This window comes from Solenopsis invicta, chromosome 13 (assembly GCF_016802725.1).
Source record: "Solenopsis invicta isolate M01_SB chromosome 13, UNIL_Sinv_3.0, whole genome shotgun sequence".
Lineage (NCBI taxonomy): Eukaryota > Metazoa > Arthropoda > Insecta > Hymenoptera > Formicidae > Solenopsis > Solenopsis invicta.
This window is the reverse complement of record NC_052676.1, coordinates 535,930-553,988: the sequence shown is the minus strand read 5'-3', so window position 1 is coordinate 553,988 and position 18,059 is coordinate 535,930. Positions and strand designations below refer to the sequence as shown.

The 18,059-nt window shown below is 32.6% G+C and overlaps 1 protein-coding gene and 1 long non-coding RNA gene across 5 annotated transcripts in view; one reads left to right on the top strand and one right to left on the bottom strand.

The window, feature by feature from the left end:
• The window catches only part of LOC105199582 (neuroligin-4, Y-linked), a 203,649-nt gene extending 186,958 nt beyond the window's left edge, over positions 1 to 16,691 (top strand). For 3 of the 4 annotated variants that reach the window (XM_026137036.2, XM_039456698.1, XM_026137035.2), the window contains exons 11-14: positions 10,490 to 10,823; positions 12,055 to 12,318; positions 12,570 to 12,741; positions 13,386 to 16,691. In XM_026137036.2, coding sequence (XP_025992821.1) covers positions 10,490 to 10,823; positions 12,055 to 12,318; positions 12,570 to 12,741; positions 13,386 to 13,535 — 920 coding nt within the window. In that variant the 3' untranslated portion in view covers positions 13,536 to 16,691. The remainder of the gene's footprint in view (positions 1 to 10,489; positions 10,824 to 12,054; positions 12,319 to 12,569; positions 12,742 to 13,385) is intronic. The other variant, XM_039456699.1, reaches the window with a different exon arrangement.
• Positions 1 to 18,059, bottom strand: part of LOC120359389 — a 197,216-nt gene that overhangs the window by 123,173 nt on the left and 55,984 nt on the right. The window lies entirely within an intron of this gene.

Here is an 18,059-nt window from a genome sequence, read left to right as displayed (position 1 = left end):
TTTTGCAGTCTAAATAATTTATCACTGAAAAAATAAGATACGTAAATTCTTTTATTATAACCAATAATTTCCCCTCCCCCCTCTTTCTCTCAATATTTAAAATTTGAATTTGCATAAGATATTTATTTGGTTTTCCAAATATATGCGTATCGATCGCGTAAGTTCTCAGAATTCGAAATAACGACAGTATTTTGTCGGAGGTATCGCCGATAGTAATTGTAAATTGCGCGCTTGGTGCCGATGCTGGTGCAGCTTTCGTTGGAATTATTGTTGGATTCGCCATTAACCAAGTAGCGAAACTGCAAAGCCATATATGGCTCCTGTCGGATCGACGTTGAAATCCGCAAAAGTGGCCCTTTTAGTCTTCTACCGCATGGTAAATCGAATTCTCTTTGTACCACTAAACCCGTTCGTTATCGCTTCCTATGTTTCTTTTTCCCTCTCTTCATGTACAACTTTTATCTGTTCTCTTTCTATATATTCTCTTTCGACAAACAAAACAATCTATTTCTACACACATTTTAATATCAATTTTTTTTTTCAAAAAAAAATTTTCTTGTATCTCAAGTTGTACAATATTTCATACATTGATCCTAAATAACATTTTTATCTTCCTAAATACTGTACCTCGAATGTTTAAATTTTTATACTCACGCATTTATAAACTTAAAAATATTTGGATGTTTCAAGTATTTTGATATTTCTTGCGCGATTGTCATTAAATAGATGTATATCAATACATAATCCTAAACGCAACAAGTATTTATAAAGATATAAACTTTATAAATAATTAATTGTTTAATTATAAATTAGTATAAAAAAATATTTATTAACCATCACATAGAAGTAAATATATTAAAAAGATATGATATGCAGTTGCAATTTGCCAATTAAATTGCAATGAAAACATTTCCAAGTTCTCTACACATCCTCGCCTTTAATTTGCAAAAACGTGGGTCTGACTCTTCCCTCGTGCCATGGGAACACTAATTCCTAGTTCTTTGGATAAACTTGGCTCCGTACTTCCGTAATTGGAAACTTGCCTTTCTTAGCAGTTCGCGCGACTGCGTGCTCGTAGGTCTTTCCGTGACCTAATGCGTTAGTTCCCCTTGCAGTAAACATTGTAAGGACGAATTACAACCGTTGCTGGTGCCAGAAGAGACTTGCGCACTTTGATCTACTTGTTTTTAATCTTGTTTACAAGATTGTTAACTCGAGTAATGGGAAATCCGACGATCTTTCGATCGGAAACGTTATATGGTTCTAAAGTGCGATATTTTATTGTTAAACATATATTATTGATCATATAAAACTATACATCCTTGACCAGAAGTATTAAGGTACATTTAACTCTCAATTTACGGTACATTTAACTTACAAGGTTTTCTAATTTTTTTTTTCTCAGAAATGGGAGCAGATAAAAACATTCAACGCGACTTAAAAGACGCAGGCATTCGCTGAAAATAAATAAAAAAAATTGACAGCATCGTCTAGCTCATAGAACATTTATGGCACCGCTTTTTAAAAACGTACGTTTCGTCATTTTCAATGTCTAAAACTTTAAACGATCTCACCAATTTTTTTACTTCAACAAAAGCGTCTAAACATTTTTATCTGTTCCCGTTCTCGAGGAAAAAATTAGGAGATCTTACAGCTTGAATGCATCTCATAAAATGAGAATGCCTTTTGCACAAAGCTTTATACTTGATACTAAGTCTTAACACATGAAATATATTTCGAATAGTGCGTACCGTGTTTAGATATTTATAACGGATGAACGAAGAATACTTTGCCTCTTTTAAAATCAGCGCATGTAAGTGCGTCGCGACAAAAAAAGCGTATTGAAAATGAGAATATACTGAGGAAGTACCGAGGGAATAAGACTGAAGCACGCTTTATAAAATTGAAACTATACTTGTGACTGTGATTTTTTTAAAGCAATATTTGAGATGCAAGAAACTAAAATAGCTAATAAAGAATAAAGAAAAGGGAAAAACAAAAAATAATTATTTAAATAAATCGTTAAAAAAACAATAATACGTCACGATAGAATTGGATATTTTGTCACGTGTAAGTTGCTCGTAAATGCAGTCTTGATTAAAGAAATATATTATTGTAGAAACGGACATGTCTGACTATTGTCAATGAATGGATAAATTATTATAAATTAGTAATTATATATATATATACGATAATATTATGATGAATATAATTTTAAAAAATCCCAGAGTAGATGATAAATAAAACTTTGTCTCACTGCCGATTGCTGCGAACGAAGTCAGCCATGATCCAGCACCATATCGAAATTCTTTCGTCCGCTTCCTCGTGCAATCATCCGACGGAAATTCCGCGGAATTCGCTATATTCGGTTGAGCAAGCACGAACTAGAAGCTCAAAATTCAAAAGCGTCGTCAATGCTACGAATGTTGCAAAATTCAACGAATTATATCATATGATCTTATATGAGTGCATCTGGCGATTTGCCAAGGTACAAGTTGAAGAAGCAAACTAATTTAGAATAGACTTGACAAAGTTTACATGAATTTCATTATGTATTCGAGAAACATTTTTATAAACATTAGATTTTATTGAGAAAATATTAAGTTGGATCTCAGTGAAAAAAACATCAATGTTAATTTAATTTAAAATTAATATAAAATTTGTCTATTATGCGGCGCAATTCTAAAAGATTGAAAGGCATTACTCGCCACTCCTTTACTTTCAATTACAGCGTGTCCACAACTTTTAGCATAGACAGCGCACACTGTAGGACATTCCGCCCCCAAAAGAGGCGCAAACTAGTCGTTTCCATCGAGATTGGCTTTCGGCGGGACCTGTAAACAGATAAAGTAATTAACACCGATCCTCCCCCTACTCTGTTGCTGTCGTCGCGCTCTGCATTCGGGTAACGGGAGGCTGCATTTAGGATAATTGCTAGTGCATCTCGCGAAAGGCCGCTTCAAACGTAAAAACGGTCATTCCGCTCGGTCGTGCAAAAACGCGCGTGCGAATTCGCAAATCGATCACATACACGCACACAAATCGCGCACACAGGCACGCAGCGTACTCGTGCGCGCGCGCGCATCCACACCGATATTCGGTACCGTGCACCTCGCCCCGGAATTGGAATGCCACACGAAGCGTGTATATCACCAATAAAAAAAATACGTACCGATCGCTTTAGTTACAGTCTGTTAATTAACGAATTTCTCAAAAGTAATAACGCAATCTTGAATAATGAAATCTTACGTTAACTTAACGTGGCCTAATGTAATTCGATTCGTGATGTTGTAAAAGTTATACGTTGCATTGAAAGTATAATAAAATAAAATTTTGTCTTGGTAAAAGACGCAAATATTGAAATACTTTTAAACGGAGTGATAAAAAAACTTTTCTATTAATATTAAATAATTTATCTAAAAATTAAATTAAAGAATTTAACTAAAAATTAATTTGTTAAAAATTTATTTAAATTGTCCTTGGCAAATATTTGAGGAGAATAAACGCAATGTACATCTTTACATCGTAATATCCACGGTTAAATTTTTAACTGCAATTAAGCAAAATGGTAGTATTTTTTTTGTAATAGAATATTTTTTATATTATAGATTTTAATACCTAAATATGAATTAAAATTAATTAAATTATTCAAAATTATGAAATAATATAGAGAAAATACTGACTAAATATTATTTCAGTGCTATTATTTCTCATGATTTTAAATATATATATTTTTAAACATATATTTAAAATAATAAAATATATTTTTTCTGATTGCAATTCGCAATTAATAAAAATAATAGCGTAATTAGTAAGAAATTAAAAAAAAAGGTATCTTTTGCCAAACATGTAAATTGGCAGGTGACATTATGGTGAATGTAGAAGGATCTAAGGATTCGAGGTGTAATCCCGACTAATTGAATAGCAATTAGCAGCGACATCGTGCAGAATCCACCGCGTCGACCCTTCAACGCCCTTCGTCATTCCAATTTGCGTTCTCACAGCTTCTCGCGCTGTTCTCGCAGCTTACTCTTCGACCTCGACGTCTCACGTAGTAACCCTTCGTCAAGGGCACTGACGTAGTCTGAAAACGGATATGAAGACGGAATTTGAATAACATGTTTACGCGACGCCCGTCGTCTTCGAGCTAATGGCCTCCGTCGACTTCTGAAGCAAATTTCGCATTTTGAGCTGTAGAAGCGGAAAATATCCTTGCACGGAGGAAACTTAACGATGAAGCCGCGTTTCGGTATTTACTAACGAGAAATGATGAAGATTGCAGCACGTTGCTTATTCCTGTATATCAAACATAACATACGTCATAGTAATATAAATGCATAAAATTTAATAAACTTGTGATTATATATTTTCAGAATTTTATCTTTAAATAGATTTTACCTTTAAAACTGCGTCAAGAATCTGTTTCGATAAAATTAGCTAACTTGCAAAGATATGTGATTTTGAAAAATTCTACATTTGTTAGCATGTAAGAAAGTAAAGAGAAAAATTAAACTGTGGAATGAGCATCGACATAATTCAACATTCTTCGCCTAATAGTATTGTGAACAATGAGAAGCGTTATTAACCGAAATCTAAAACTTATACTTCAAACATGTGTTAAATAACGAGGATATCTTCTCGCAGTAGGAAGCGTCAGCGGGATATAGGAAAGATTTTCTTGGAAGACGAGGCTCGCATGTGCAGGAAATGGGATTCCTTGTCGACGACAGAAGCGTGATCGGTGTATCGAATTTGGTGGTAGCCTCCGATTACAAGGATGCGAACGTGTCCGTTGCGAAGTTTCGCCAACGAAGAGAGGATAGGATGGATGTGGTCGAAGAAAGTTGGAGAGAATGGTCTAGGGAGAAAAGGGGGGAGAGAAGAGGAATAAGAAGATAGGAAAATACGTCGTGGCGCTAACGGACCGCTTAATGGATTAGGAGGAAGTAAACATCGTCAAAGAGAAGAAATTAACGAGAAGTTGGCGACCGATAATCCTCCTATTCTCTTTCCTCTCCCGATTGCTCCCGATTTCGTCAGATATTCGGATTTTCTGTGCCGAGTATTTGCGATGAAAATAATTTTCCGATTTGCCGATGGTAGCTTTACAAGAACGAAAGTTTTGTTCTAATCGGTTAAATGTAAAAATAAAATAACAGAAATAAGAAATTTTTATTGTATCTACGAGAATCTGGCAAGGAGACAAAGTTTTAAATCTTTATAAAACGTGAAGTACTCTCTCTTAGAATTTCACGGAGAAAGAGGAAGAGAAAGAGAAAGAGAGAGAGAGAGAGAGAGAACATTCAATCATTTAAAAGATTCAAAACAAAAGAGTTTAAAAGATTGAGGATCTTATTATTGCACTCAGTGAACATGGTAGATTTAACTTTAAGAAGTTGTCGTAATTTCAAAATGTTAAATTTAAATCAATAAATAAATTATGTAATTGGTAGTTGTGTAATCTGTATTTTGTACGTGTAATATCATCGACATCTCTCTTGCCGTATATCTTTGTATTCTAGCTCCAACATCCAGAATACCTCAAAACGTCAAAAGCGCAGATAGAGTTTCTCAAACTTTATGAATTTAAAACAAGAGAAAAATTCTTTTAATGAAATATTACGATCAATGTGAGAATCCAGCAACATTTTCCAAGACAAATTTCTTGGAGGTCGAGTCGGAAATAGTGAAAACTTTATTCATTCGTCCGTCCATCTAGCATATAATAAAGTTGGTCGAAGAAGACGACGAAGCGCTCGGTTGCCGATCGTAAAATAATCATCGCTCGCGGGCAGCGTTTATGTATCTGAGGGAGGTATCGTCATTTTCTCGGAGAATTTTGTGGAACAAATGAGAATGGTGGCGTGAAAAGGGAAGGGAAGGAAAGGGAAGGGAAGGGAAGGGAAGGGAAGGGAAGGGAAGGGAAAGAAGTATCACTACGCGGGTGAAGATAACCGTAGCAGATAGTGGGAGATAACTCGTGTAAAAGGTACGGAGAATCTGCAACGATACGATGAGAATGAGGGGAGAGGCTGAGAGAGAGGAAGAAGAGGAAGGTGAGCGATAGGGAAGCTCCATGAGGGAAATATAGCGGAAGGGGTGACGCTAGTGCCATGAGAGATAGCGGAGACGTAGGAGGTCGCTGAAAAAGATCGAGAGACAAATCTACCTCGCGTAGGGGGTCTCTGCCGGAGACGAGGCAGGTTGAAAAATAGTCGCGAAAGAATTTCTTATTAGATTGAAAATTGAAATAAACTCGCAGTGACGTCGGTTGCATCGATTCTCGAGACTCCTACTGTACCTCGATCACACGAATCAGGTCACTGGAGGACAGATATCCTGGCCAGGATAGCTCCTACGGACGTGACGCGCATTGCGATATATACATTATTTTTACAAATACACCTTCAACAATTTTCTTTTATATATATATATATATATATATATATATACACACAGTGTTGAATCCTGGAATTGCTGCATTTAAAGAAATAACAAATTCTAAATACTTTCAAAATATTAAAAGTAAAAATATGAAAATTATTAATTTCCAGAGAATAGAGAAATAATTTATCAATCTTTAAGTATTTAGAAGAATAAAACTCTTGAAAAAAAACTAAACTTCTAAAAAACTGAAATTTTTAATTAATAATAAGATCAAATATAGCAAGATTATAAGAATCCCTAAGAAACTTTAATTTACATTTTCAAGTTAGGAAAAAACAATTTACCAATTTTAAATTCGGTAAGTATTATAATTTGAGTAATAAGAATGTTGGTAAAAATGGTTGAAGATATAAAATTTAGTATATATTAAAAAATTGTGAATAATTAAAATGGTAGCTTTTAATATAAGATCTAATATAAGATAAATTAATGTTCGAATAAGTCAGTATATAAGTCGTTTATGATTGAGTTAAATATAATATGACATATTCGCGTGATGAAAAGTTTTTATTGAAAAATACTTGGCCAATATCGACATATGTCATCATAACAAAAATTCACGAAAGTTTACAAGAAAGATCACAAAAATATCTAATGCATTGTTCACATTTTAAAAAAAGAAAAGTCTCCTTTCTTTTAGAGATCTTAAAGATCTTTGTCTTTATTATACACTGTTATTAGTTAACTATTATTTAATAAAAAATTTTTATTAAATAGCAAAAAGCATTTAAAAAAAATTATTTTTAACAAACATTTTTTAGAGAATAATTATTTAATTTTCTTTCTATTACATAAGAAATCATTTTTAACTAATTATTAACATATTCTTGAGTAAATGTGTTTTGATAAATACTTTTTGTGGCAATATAACATTTATACGATTTTTAATAATCGCAAAAGCTTTGAAAGGAAAAAATAGACAGAAAGCAAATATTTAATATGTATAATATATATAACATGTATACCTAATCAAACACTGCACGAACGATTATCTGGATGGATGTGAGCGATAGCCATTATTCCTGGGCATTAAATCATAACGTGCATGTATAATCAGTGTGGTATTTCTCCCGTTGAAATCACGGATCTGTGTTTGCCAATTTCGGAAGGAAGGAAGGGATAAAGGTACACGAATTACTGGATAGCGATTAGTTCGACATCAACGATTTGTGCGCGAGTCTTCGTTACAAATGTATCCTCTCTGGTTAAAAACTGCGTTTTTTTCGGCAATATCTCCTGCTGTTTTCATATATTAAACTCCACATAATTTAGTTTTTTTTTTTCATTGTATATTAAAGAAATTTATGTAACAATTTTTCTTAATACTGAATAGAATTAGATAGTTTTAAAAAAAATTAAATAAATTAGAATATAAAATGCTAAAAATCGATACATTCTACTAAAGTATTAATATACATATTTTTAATTCTCTTTGCTTAATCAATAAAATTAATAAATTCTGAAAGTATTAAATAAATAATTAATTAATTATAAAAAAAATGTTCAAACACATTTAAAAGAAATTGATGTGCGAACATACATTCTATAGCGACTTACAAACGTGCGATTGTTTCTTTAATCTTTCAATACTGGGTTATGATTCTAGCCTTCACTTTTTATGACAAATGTTATATTAATGATAATATTATTAAAATATGGATTTTTTTATTTTAAACTCTTCCCCTTCTTTTTTTTCTTTCTTCTCTTCATCTTCATATTTTTTGCGTATTTCAAAACTCCTTTCTTCCTTCTCCTTTCATTTTTCATTATTTTACTTCTTTTATTATTTTACTTTTTTTATAACCAACGTTTTATAATATCTATCCATCTAACGAGAGTTTGGAATGCAGTGCGATGCAAGAAAATCTCTCTAAAAATCGTTGCGGTAGTCTCGCGCAGCGAGAGAAACTCCGCTTTTCCAATACGCGCGTACACGCCGATTAAAGCCCCGCCACTCGAGTCGTTGACCGCACGCGACCCCGGCAGACAGGCGCACGTGCTTGCCGTCTGGGCCGCCTCCCCACTCTCCGTCGGCAGAGAAGAGTGGGGAGGCGGCCCAGACGGCAAGCACGTGTGCCTGTCTGCCGGGGCCGCGTGCGGTCAACGACCCGAGTGGCGGGGCTTTAACCGGCGTGCACGCGCGCCTTCATGATTTTTTAAAAGAAAAATAGATTTTTTATTTTTGCCTAATGGTTTTCTCTTTATAACTTTACAATAAAACATTTTTCGCTAATGGTGTTTGTACGGTCGCATTTCTAAGATTCTGAACTTTTATTTAAAAAAAATTGTTGAAAAATATTAATTGGAACCAAAGTTATAGCTTTTCAAAGTTGAAAAAGTCTCCCAGACGCGAAAATGTGTTCACGTATTTTACGGGATTGATGTGTTTAAGGGTTAATACGTGTAATATAGGTACATAAATAAGTATGTAAAGTATAACAATATTCTTTAACTTCTGAGCAAGTTTCTATGACAATGTAAACATAAAGCACGTAATGAAGATTTTAGTTTGTTAATAAATTGTTTGTTGCATATAAACGTTGCTTCTTCTTCGAGCCCTATATCCCATGATAAAAATCTTGATAAAAATTGAATTGTTTAGTTGACAAAATCTAAAACATATCAAATATTTGTTAACAAGACGGTTTATATTAACTGACATTTCTGGCGAGAGAATAACTATATTCGCGTAGATCCTGTGTATGATGTATATCTCTTGCAAGCTAACTAACTATAATACTAATCGGATTTCCGGGATGAAATCTCTATGCAGGATTTCTGTCTCAGAGAATTGCGAGATTCGGTACAAACACATACTAACACTGAACATCAAATACCTAAAAGTACGATTCTCCTTCTAAGTCAGTGGTTACATCCAATATATGAAAGTAAACGACGCAGGAAAGTGATAGAACAAATTCTGCTTTTCCGTTCATCGCTAGAATGCCACCCATATTTCCGTTCTGTAATCGAAGCAGTCGCATGATACTGCGCACGTAGCGAGATCGTATCCTTTTCAAAGCATCCGCGAATATTAAACGAGCTGCCGCGAAGCGTAAATCAGAGCGGACTCCTTTGAGGACTCCTGCGCGCGATTCGGCGCGCTCCAAAGAGTTTTGCGTCTCTTACGGTGGAACAGCGATGGCAAAACAAGCGCTGGCTAAAATCAGCGAAATAGACGCATAAGCAAATAAACTGTATATGAGATCTCGACCCAGTAAACCAAGGATATTCCTTTGGCTGTTTGCAAAAGCGAGTCTTGCTGAAATCGAACCCTAATATAAGGGTTATTAAGTTTACAGACAAGCTAAAGACGTGAAATAACTATCAACAGAACAAAATAATAGTTTCAGATTTAGTAACATATACTAAAGATTTCTTCAAAATTCTTTAGATACTGAACATCTATACTTTAAAAGCAGTCGGTAAACCTGTCTTGTTAAATTTTTTAAAAAAGTATCTCTTTTCGATCTGCAGCTATAAAATAGAATTTAGTAACATCGAGCTAGTTATATGCCCTCTCGCATTGTAACAAGATCATCCGTGAATCTGGAGCTACAGCTGCATCCAAGCCATTGGAAATAGATTATCGTGCAAAACTGGAGACTGCGCAGGATTACTTGAAATGCGATATGTAGCTTATCACTAATATGCCATTTCTCTCATTACCATTATTTCTTCTTTATGTGTATATTCTACAGCATATACATATTATAATAATGTATATTAATATAATTTGTGTAAGACTTGTAAAATTTTGTGTTGGTACTTTCATAAAGATATTTTTTAATTTAAAAATTGCTTTCATAAAAATTGCTTTCATACACATTCGGAGATCCATAAATATATCTATTGTTATTTACTCGTCGTTTTTTACTTATCTTTTACACATTTTACATTTTTAATACATTTTAATTAAATTTTGACTGTGTGCGAAATTATTACCTAATATTTTTGTCTTTGTTTCAATACTAGCTTTCTCAGAAAAATTAAAACTTTAATTTATTTTATATACACGTATCATGAATGTTTGTTGTTATAGGAACAAAACCGAAAATGAAGAATCATTATAGAGCGCATCAGCTGTCGGTCTGGTTGCGCCTCGTCCCAGAGCTTCATCGTGCTGGAATGGAGGATGTCGATTCCAGGCACAACTTGTTCCGTGGCCATAGCGACCCTAGTTTATACGACGGCTTCGTGAGACCAGATCCTCTCAGCAGGATCAGCGAAGAGTTCAAGAGGAAGAACCTTAGCACGGATCCACCAACCACGACGGATTATAGCATCACGACATGCGTCAGCCTTATTCCGGGCACCAATCTTCAAAACGTCCATAATGCCAGCACCGACACTTTAGCCAGCTTGGACGCCGCTGGGTAATTATCTTGATTCATCATAATGGTGTAAAAGTTATTTCTTTACATTTGGAATACCTTTGACTACAGTCTTTTTTACTTTTACGATAAATGTCACCTCATAAACAAATATCGTTTTTATAAATAAGAGAAACGAAATATGTATATGTAATACAATTTATTATTTATTCAATAATATATTTATTTTCTATGATATTTATCTTCTTATTTATTAACTTTTTAATTTCTCTCTCGAAGAAACTAACCGGCCGTGATTTTGTAATATGATAATGCTCGCATGTAACGAAACAAACGCAAAAATTAGAAAATTAAGAGAGATAGTATTCCCTCTTTCATTGTATTTGTCTATCGGATTATCATCTTTACTGATCATTGCAGAATTTTTTACAAGGAAAAAACTTCACAAGAACAAGCAATGTTTGAATCGCCTTATCCTCATTTTTCAAATAAAAGCCAATTGGCTTAATCGAGAAAGAAATGACAAATTAATAAATAAATGAACCGTCACAGAAAATGATTATATTATTGAATAAATAAAAATTAAAAAAACAAAACTACATACTGCTTGCATTATTTATAAAAATGACATTATTTTCCGGTGTCCCTAATACAACTGCGTTAACAAAAACGATTCAAAAACAATATAATAACAGAACTTTACTATGATTGCAAATCTAGAATACACCGTTGTTGTTAACAAAATTCTTGTTCCTTACTCCTCTGCAACATGCTTAAAAAATTTAGTAAAACTGAGTGCCGTTAATGGCGTCAACTGAAGCGTATTCTGCTCTAACTTGTTTCGAGTCTATCCGTAATTTCTCACATTTCATTATATATATATATATATGTTCGGTTAACATAAGAAAACGTTAGCATGAAAAAATAGCACGAGACGAAACGTTATTTTATCGTTGCAAAATTTTACGAGAATATTTCAGAATTATAAAAATTGAATTGTATATGGGTATTCTCTGCATGTAGTAGTCCAACAGCTGTGCTTTAATCGTTTAAACTTCTATAATTGCTTAAATAATTGGGAATAAAAGACTTGATGAGCACCAACTTCAATACAATTGTAATTTCTATTATTTAACTAAATTATCATTTACATAGAAGAAAATTATTATTTAAAATGTTTCAACAACTGTTTTAACTTCTTCGCGAGAAATGAAGTATAATATATTGAAACCTTTACAGTATTGAAATATTAAAAAATTTCGTACGTGTGCAGGTACGCGGCGTATTCGACAGCTTTGAGCGTGACAATCGCGATCGGCTGCAGTTTGCTAATCTTAAATGTCCTGATATTCGCCGGCGTCTACTATCAAAGGGATAAAACGCGACTTGAGGTCAAGAGCCTTCAGCAGCAACAGATGTTGAATCAACAATGTGGTCCTCGCGGTTTCACCGAACTGAAACAGCCACCACCTCCACATTCCCATTACGCTGGTGGAGGCCAAGTAATCGTCGACGTCGAGAATGAAATGTTAAGAAGGTATCAAAATGTTATTCACTTTTTTAATAATTTAATACCGATTGACATTGTCATTAAAATTGAGAAACCTTGAAAGAATGTATATAGATATATTATTTTATAGTTGAACTGAAAAGAAAAGAAAAAATATAGGTCTGTCTTACTGGCATAGAAATTTTTGTAATTTTTACTTAATTGCAATAATACCAAATGTGCTGAGCCTTAATCGTGCTTGTCTTTTTTTTTCTTTACGAATATTTCTATAATTACAGGAATGTAATGAAAGGTCCTCCTAACGATTCTAGCGTACCTTTTCAAGGCCAAGGAACTCATACACTGCCTCATCAACATCATTATCAAAAGCAACATCAACAACAGCATGCTACTCTCCCTCGTCATTCTGCTGTCACTTCAGTCATTCAAGATATAAATACGCAAACTCAAGTAAGAAATTTTTTTTAACTTAATTTTGTACAATACTTAAAAAATAATTACACAAAATGTGTACGTATACAATATATAAATTATTGTAATAATTATATTATCCCAATATTACTCTGTTCCATAAAATCGCAATGATAAAAACGCATTAAAATTTAAAAAAAAACTGAATGTTTTTTTTATTATTTACATTTTATTAAAAAATATATGATGTTAAAATATTTAAATATAAAAAGGTATAAAGAGTATAAAAAAAGCGTGAAGAATATAATGAAATAATAAAAGATTACATACACGGTAGAAAATTAATAGCTTCTTGGCAGACATGAAAAATTTTCTCTAATAAAGTACATTGCAAAGTCTGTCAAACTTTTCAAATTTGAGACTTAGTATCTGAATAAAATGTAATAACGTATAATCGAAATTATGATCATAAAATACGAGACGTCGCTGCTGTCCTGCATACATTATACCTAACTTTAGAAACTTCTTTAATAAGATTACATCGTGTACTGCAAAAGCATAACGAAATGTTTCATCTGGAAACAAATAATAATGATTATGAATATTTCCGTCATAAGTAAAAAATTTAATTTTCTTAATAGTTTTATAATTAGTTTTTAAGAATTGCTCTTTCTATTTTTCAGGGTCCTCCAAACGGATCCATCCATTTGACGGTTCCTCGGGCTCCTCCGCCGCCCAGAGCGAAGAGTCCGCCAGAGAATCAGCCTCTTCTGCAAAGCGCGACAGTTTCTAGTCGTGTGTCGCAGGCGACAATGAGTGAGATGCGAGTGTGATGCTTAGACCCCCCTCCGAAGCCAGTCGTCCCGGATGTCCTCACAGCGTCGACCTTACTCTAGGCAGTTGGTCATAGACCTGTTGAAGTAGCTTTGAATAGCTACTAACATTTCGACAGGTCGAGCAGGATATCCGAGGGAACGTGAGCTCCGGACGAACGGAGGGGGGTGCTGGAGAGAGAGATTCCTCATAGCTGAGGGATAATCGAGCCGAGATTGAGGTCTATCGAATATAAAAGAGAAAGTTCTCACATCAAAATGCGCTATTATGAATTTAAGGGCAGAAATTGCATTCTGAGCTGTAAAAATATAAATTAAAAATACGTAAATTTAAAAGAAGAGTGCTTGTTATTATAAGTATCTTGAAATTTAAAAATATACAGATTACATAATACATTTCTACAAGACAATAAAGACTTGAAATTGCTCAAGGAATTGCTTGTATGAAAATTATGATTTTACATAATCAAAATGATTGGTTAAAAAAATACAGTTTACAATTTAATATATAAAATATGTAAAAGATTTTTTAAGAAATATTTCACAATCTCAATAATCATTAATTTAACCTCAATAAATGAAAGAAGGAGTACAAATGAATAGCGCCTTGCTTGAAACTCTTCGATATTCGATAGACATTGGTAAAGATTATAGAAGTATATAAAAAAGACAGATGATAAATCAAGCCATCATCCTAATTAATCGAAATTTCAATCAAATTTTACGCGAAGGAATCAAAGCGTCGCATTCCGCTAATTAGTCGATAATGAAGAATCTCTAGTCGTTAAAGGAGACGAAAAATGTGGTGGACGGCTCAATATGAATCGACGGCGATGAAGATGTAAAAAAGAAATACTCTAGCCACTACAGTGTTAGATGTTCCTTGTACATAACATGAATTTATATATACCATGAAGACGCCAAAGTTTGCTACTTTCTAAGAGAACCGTATTTGCATCACGCGTATCATTTATATTCTTTTGTTTTCTGGTTGGTGTGTTGATATCCACGCGTGACGTCGCGTCGTGTTGTTGTAATGTAGGGGAATGAACGTAGAACAATATTTCGAGAGCATAACGAGCGAGTTTGTTCATCGATGAAAATGGAGTTTCAAATTTTTTTTAATTTTTAGTTTTTCAATTTTTCTAAATTTTGAATTCTTTTTTTGTAAAATATCTTGTCTGTTATACCACATACAGAATTTTCTTTTAAATCCTTTATTTATTTATAAGTTTCAACTTCTTAACCATACTACATAAATTAAGACTAACTAACGGGAACCATCGATGCAAGTGATATCGCTCGTTATCATTGCTCCAGTTAATACGACTGCCATGCAGGTGGCTCCATTGCGAACGTACGAGTATGTATTGCACATGTGAATTATGATACATGATACGCACATAGCATGATCTTCGTACCCTCTCCATGTACGCGTATCTACATACACAGACACATACACACGCACACACACACACATATGTGTTTTATATATACATATATATATATATATATAATGAGGCCGGATAATTTGAAATCATTGTCATGGATGTTTTTAATTTTCTTCATTTCTTCCAACACATCTCTTTGTATATTAAATATGAGCTACTACAAAGCAATGTAAGTATTATTCTTTATACTTTCATATTTTTTATACTTCCTTTGAATTCTTAACATTTCTTAACATTTTTACAGAGTGATGAACCTTGTTAAATAACGTGTTTTACATTCAGACGTGTCATTCACGATGTAAGTTGATTTCCTTAGGAACTGTTATCTTTCTCGCAAAACATCACGAAACAATCCGATGTATTTAATCATGTGGTATAGATACTTCAAAGTTCAACTTCCATCGGATACATGGTATGTGATTATCTTTTTTTGTATAAATATATACATATATAGGTGTAAAATAAAGATTAACGTAAACTATTATGCATAATACACTGCCACAAAACTACAGAAACTAATATGGAAGGCTCACATACATACGAACTGCAATTCTTTACATATTTCATAAAATAATAAATTTATAAAATAAATTAATCTATTTATTTAAAAATACTAAACAAAGTATACGCGTATCAATGCAATGGAAACTTCAAAATTGATTTATTAAAATAAAATTTTCCTTTAACCACTTTATGAAATTTTTTTGACCACTTTACATGAAATAAATCATTTATTTTCAAGATTAAGCATTCAATAAGTTTAAAGATTTAAATCTTTAAATTAGAAGAATAAAAATTCAATAAATTGTGAATGTTATTAAAGTCCTCTTTGCAAAGAACCACATTGCATATATTGATAAATCGATAGAGGAAAGTCAAAGTTTTGTACATATGCACCTTTGCTAAAGATGAAAAGAAAAACAAAGGCTGCATCTTGCTTGCTTTCTGAGCAAAACGAGACGATCGCGGCCACGAAGTGGCTTAGTTAGCTCCTGAAATCCTTGAATCTTTGGGTCCTCATAATCAAAGGATCTTACCGTCCTAGAAGGATCTTATACTTTTGTATTGAACTAACTCGAGTTCGTAGAGCGGAAAGATCCCAAATTGGCTGCAAAAACACCTGCTCATAAAACGTGGATAAAGGAAGAATGTAAAAATATCCTGGAGCCGTGATGTCTGACAGAAGTAAAATGGCGAAACGATACAGGTGCGTTCGTGATTGGAATTGTGGAAAAAAGAAAATAAAGAGAGAGAAAAAAAACGACGCCATATCGCCGAACGTAAATTGTAGCAGCACTCGCAAGCGTAAAATAAATATTGTGGGCGTTGTACGATATCATCATCAAGTATGGGACAATCCGAATATATTAAAAATTAAGGAACAAAGCTGGTAATAGTAAGTAAAAATGAGCGGAAGAAGGATAATTAGGGAGAGAAAGAAAATGAAAAGAAAAATATGTCGAACAGTTAAGCAGATGTTTAAGAAATTTAAATAACATATTATATATAATATACACATATTACACATTGTAATAAATTATTATATGACGGATATTATTATATTTATGTGAGACCTTTAGCTCTCTCTGGCCTCGCGCTCTCCTAGAACGATACCTCGATTATACTTTCCGGCCGAGGGCGAGGCTACCTGTTACGTTTAACGTTTTGTTGTCAAATTGTAAATACATAACAATATACATGGAAATGCTGATTCTTTACTTCCAACATATCCTTACGCCTTTCTCCATCATATATATATATATATATATATATATAATATGTACTTTTCGATTTCCAAAAATTATCATAGAAATAAAAATAAAGAATTTTAAGAGAACTGGAAGATCAGATTGCTGAAAAGCTGTAACAATTTCTTACAACAAATTGAATAATGTATGAAAATAAAGTTTTGGAGAATATTTATACAATACATTAAAAGTGGAAAATATATTTTTTATTGACAAATACTCATATGAATATATAGGTAAAGTATTTGCCATTTCTTTTTCAAGATATTCATGTTTTTCAATAAGATCTTGGCTCTCGACAGCTTGATTATGACGGATTTTAGCTAGAAATCTTCAGAAGGCAATGTTTCAAACAGAGGCTTCATTCGCCTAATAACGACAAAATTCCTGAAAATTTCTAAAATTCCTCATAATCGAACCATCAGATTGCCGATATATTAATCTTAAATATTTGTTAATTGGATCTTTAAACTTATTTATAGATTTTTAAGGGGAGAGAGTGGAGAATCAAATTACTTGAAAATTGTACTTGTCTTTGACAATTCTTTTGTGATTGAATAAATTGAATTTTTAACGATTGTTATGCAACATATAAAGAGCAATAATCCAATTCAGTTTTTATTATTATAAATCTTTTGTTTCTAAGAACGTCTAAATGCATACACTTAACTTTTAAATATATAAAGAAACATTATACTATATATATAATATATAATATGTATAACATTATTCTTCGAGAAAGTACCCTGCATTACTGAAGACTCTTTTCGTATATCGACTGTTGATACCTTCCAACTAAAAGGATAATGCATGAAAGCAATTCTCTGAAGGTATCTTTCAAATAAATTGTATATAACCTTCTTCATCTTTAGACGGTATACGCATCAAAATATATTAAATCGAGAGACGAAAAGTTAAAATTCCAAATTACTTGCATAAGATAACAAAAGAATAAGAAACAGAAAGAATATAAAGTATGTTGTTCATTTTTTATGCAAAAGATTCTTATCTTATTGTTAGAACCATCTTTACTGTAATTTTGTAATCTAATAATTCAGAAATTTGTAATGCTTCTTATATATTTCAAATTTTTTATAATTTTTCTTAATAAATAAAATGTGATATATTATTTTAAAGATTTCTTAAAAAGTACGTGATCGTAAAAATATATGTGTAAAAAAAATAATATATGAAAAGCTTGTAATATATAATAATTTTTTGAAAATCTGACAAGCGTTAATTCATAATTATATAATCAAAATTAATTAATTAAATTTAATTGTGAAATGTTTTATTACAACAAAAATAATTTATATACAACTACG